The sequence below is a fragment of the Coregonus lavaretus genome, assembly GCF_964263955.1.
Source record: "Coregonus lavaretus genome assembly, chromosome: 6".
In the NCBI taxonomy this organism is placed as follows: Eukaryota; Metazoa; Chordata; class Actinopteri; order Salmoniformes; family Salmonidae; genus Coregonus; species Coregonus lavaretus.
In genome coordinates, this window is record NC_139993.1 from 30522060 (window position 1) to 30525591 (window position 3532).

At 40.5% G+C, this 3532-nt stretch overlaps 1 protein-coding gene across 1 annotated transcript; it reads left to right on the forward strand.

Moving 5' to 3' along the window:
* The first annotated feature begins 671 nt into the window (after nucleotides 1-671).
* LOC311130306 (ubiquitin-ribosomal protein eL40 fusion protein) lies at nucleotides 672-2727 on the forward strand. The gene is made up of 5 exons (XM_084163037.1): nucleotides 672-703; nucleotides 1207-1318; nucleotides 1465-1551; nucleotides 2025-2127; nucleotides 2567-2727. The coding sequence occupies exons 2-5, from the start codon at nucleotides 1216-1218 to the stop codon at nucleotides 2658-2660; spliced, it is 387 nt and encodes a 128-aa protein (XP_084019163.1). The 5' UTR covers nucleotides 672-703; nucleotides 1207-1215; the 3' UTR covers nucleotides 2661-2727.
* The last annotated feature ends 805 nt before the right edge of the window (nucleotides 2728-3532 follow it).

The window sequence follows — 3532 nt, forward strand, 5'->3', positions numbered from 1 at the left end:
TCTGAATGAACAGAAATGACAATGAACAGGAATGAGAATGTTCATTGTCTGCTAATATGTGTTTATTTGTCTGTAGCAAAGAGAAGCTTATAGGAGGCAATGAAAGTGACTTACCCATTCCACAGTGAAGAGCATCACCTGAATAGTGGTAGCTACACGCTTCCCTGGCTCAAGTGTCTTTTATACATAATAGCATTTCTGTGGATAACATGACAATATACATTTGCCTTGCCTCATGTTCACGTACAGATTCATACATACTATACATTCATCCCATAGGCTTTCAATGGCATTATTTCTAGCAGTAAAGATACAGATAGCAAAACAGCCACTGACGATAGATTGTTCTTATATAGTCAAATAAATGATTAAATAATGCACAGGTATGGTCATATAAATTACCTCATCAGAACAGTTTACTCAGTCACACCAGAAGGTGGCAGAAAGATGCAATTATCTAACACCTGTTCCAAGCGGATTGTTTGTGTTCGTTTGAGGATACAATTTAGTGATACCAGTGGTATATTACAACTTTATATGATCCTAGAGCTAACTTTCCCCACATTTTGCTGTTAGTTAGTCAGGATTAATTAAACAGATTTGTGCAAATAAAAAAAAGCTGGTGCAAAGCAGAGGAGGATGTGATGTAATATAAGTTCCGCCTTATACAGGCTCTTTTCGTTGAGGCTCAGCTAGCGGCCGGGTGGGTGCACTTTTTTGTCCACAACCATTTTTGTGAAATTGACTAGAAGACGCATTTATAATGTTATAGAAATACACCAGTGTCCCTCCGCTAACGTATACGTGTCTAAGTAGCCATTTGGTTATCAAATGTGAGACGTGTAAAGTGTAACTATGAGTATTGAAATACGAGCTCCTGCATGTGGCAGAGGCCTTACTGGAGGCACTGGCTGGACCGCAGTTGATGATGGCTGGTTAGTTAAGTTGACACCGCTAACTAGTAAGTTAGCGAGGTGGTTGGCTGCTCATTCTTATTGCCAATGGGATAGCTAACGTGTTCACTATTATCCTCCAAAGACATTGTAATACACGTTGAAGACTATGTGCTGGACTCCATAGCATTGTTTGTGCATTTCCTTTCTTGGTGCCAGGGATTAGCAGACTCGGCTAGTTAACAAGCTTCTAAAAGAGAAATCGACTACGCTAACTATTGCCACCAACTCACACCAAATGTTCTCCCAACAGCCTGCCAAGATGCAGATCTTCGTGAAGACGTTGACGGGGAAAACCATAACCCTTGAGGTTGAGCCCAGCGATACTATTGAAAATGTCAAGGCCAAGATCCAGGATAAGGAAGGTATGGTATTTTAAGTTTCATTGTATACATTTGTCATACTGTATGGCTGTTTTATTTACTTAGGGGAGATGGATTTTACACTTTGATACTATATGCTGTAGTGATTTCATTATAGTGGATCATATCAATATGCTTTCTATTCTCAGGTATTCCTCCTGACCAGCAGCGTCTAATCTTCGCTGGCAAACAGCTTGAAGATGGTCGCACCTTGTCAGACTACAATATCCAGAAAGGTGAGCGAATGAGTTAATATGAGAGCATGTAACGCTGCTCATAGTTATGAGTTAGCCCTGTGTGAAAAGGTACCTGCGTGCGCCGGAACTTTAGCAGCTAGTATTTTTATTACCTGCTTCGGGCTGGATGTGTCAATGTGTAGTTCATACATGCATAATCTATGAGCAGAATTACTGTTTTACCTCAATTAGCCACAAAATCACTAGTTTGAAAGTTACTTTTCTGGAAGCTGTGTGGGGCCAGCCCCCATTAAAAAAAAGCTCGAGTTTCAGCCAATGAGCTTCAGCCCCTTGCCATTTGAGTGACAGCTAGCAAGACGCACGCACAGCAGAGCAAGAGAGCAAGCAATGATGTGGTGCACATATCAGCACGTGATGTAGTACATTTTCGGGGACCACTTTTGCCTTGTGAGCCTACTTTCATAACTACTGGCAAACAAGTGTACAAAAGTACTATGTTTGTTCCCCTCCAGAGTCCACCCTGCATCTTGTGCTACGTCTGCGTGGAGGCATCATCGAGCCATCTCTGAGACAGCTGGCCCAGAAGTACAACTGCGACAAAATGATCTGCCGCAAGTAAGTAGAGCCGAGTACAGTTACCTTAATGGTGTTAATCAATTGTTTTTACAAAATAGTTTTATGGTTGGAACTTGTCTTTACACACCCTTTATTTTTAGTTTACCATTAAGAAACCTAAATCCACATTTGAGATTGAGGTGATGGAAATGCAACGTTCAGCAACTGCAGTAATGTTGCTGTGTACAAAGGAAAACGTGTTAAGTCCCTTTGATGTGAGTGTCCCCTTGAATGGTTGACTGGACAATGGACCAGTTAATTCCATTGTTTCACGTCAACCATATCCCATACATATTCAATTTTCATAGGTCTGAAAAGACTGGGTAGGTAATCAGTATAATGTATTGGTTTCAATTAACCAATTGGAGCGATAGCTGGCAGTGGCTTAGACCGCTGGACCACACAATATGGCCATTTCTGACCCTTTTTTGTGCTACAGGTGCTACGCTCGCCTCCATCCTCGTGCCGTCAACTGCCGCAAGAAGAAGTGTGGACACACCAACAACCTGCGCCCCAAGAAGAAGCTGAAGTAAACTGTTGGCTTGGTGCTTTCTGTGGGACATGCATAACTGTTATGTTAAATAAACATTTAAAAAATGACATTGCCTGGCCTTGATGTTGTAATAATAATAATATGCCATTTAGCAGACGCTTTTATCCAAAGCGATTTAGTCATGTGTGCATACATTTTTACGTATGTAAAGTTAATCCACAATTGAAGGGTCTTAGAGGAAGGACTAAAGGATCAAATATTTTCTTGGGACACTGTTGAATTTGTTTTTGAAAGTCGGACCTTCATCAGGGCATGGACAGCTCAAAAAACATTAAGACAAATCAAGGTTACTCGCATACATACTTGCATGTAACAAATTAATTGAACCAGCCCCAAAAGAAGCTGACAAAAGCACAATGGCTGTCTGAATACCTATACATGCGTTAGAAATAGCAGGCATTTTGGGTATGCGAAAAGGTTTAATTGTATGACCAAAAAAAAGTTATGCTTTAAATGCCAGGGTGACATACCCATTTTGGCTTTTAAGCTATACTGAACAAAAATAATGCAACAATTTTAAAGATTTACTGCGTTGTGTTCGACAACAGCTGAGGGGATGCACTGTATCAAAATGAACGAAAGGTGGGAATCAACGAAATTGCACATTAGTTGACGCAGTCTCAGTAGGTTGAGCCTAGTATGCTGATATTTGTTTACTGCATTCGTTTTTACTAAACAGTACGTACTATGTTCTAAATAGTATGTAGTATGCAGTTTAGTAGGCAAGCCAGATTTGACACGGCCAACATGTTTGTGCTTGATGCACTTGTACTCAACAGCCTTGTAAATTACTTGTCGGTAGTTCATAAGATATTCTTAAACCAGGTGAATAGGAAAGTGCAGTAGACAAAA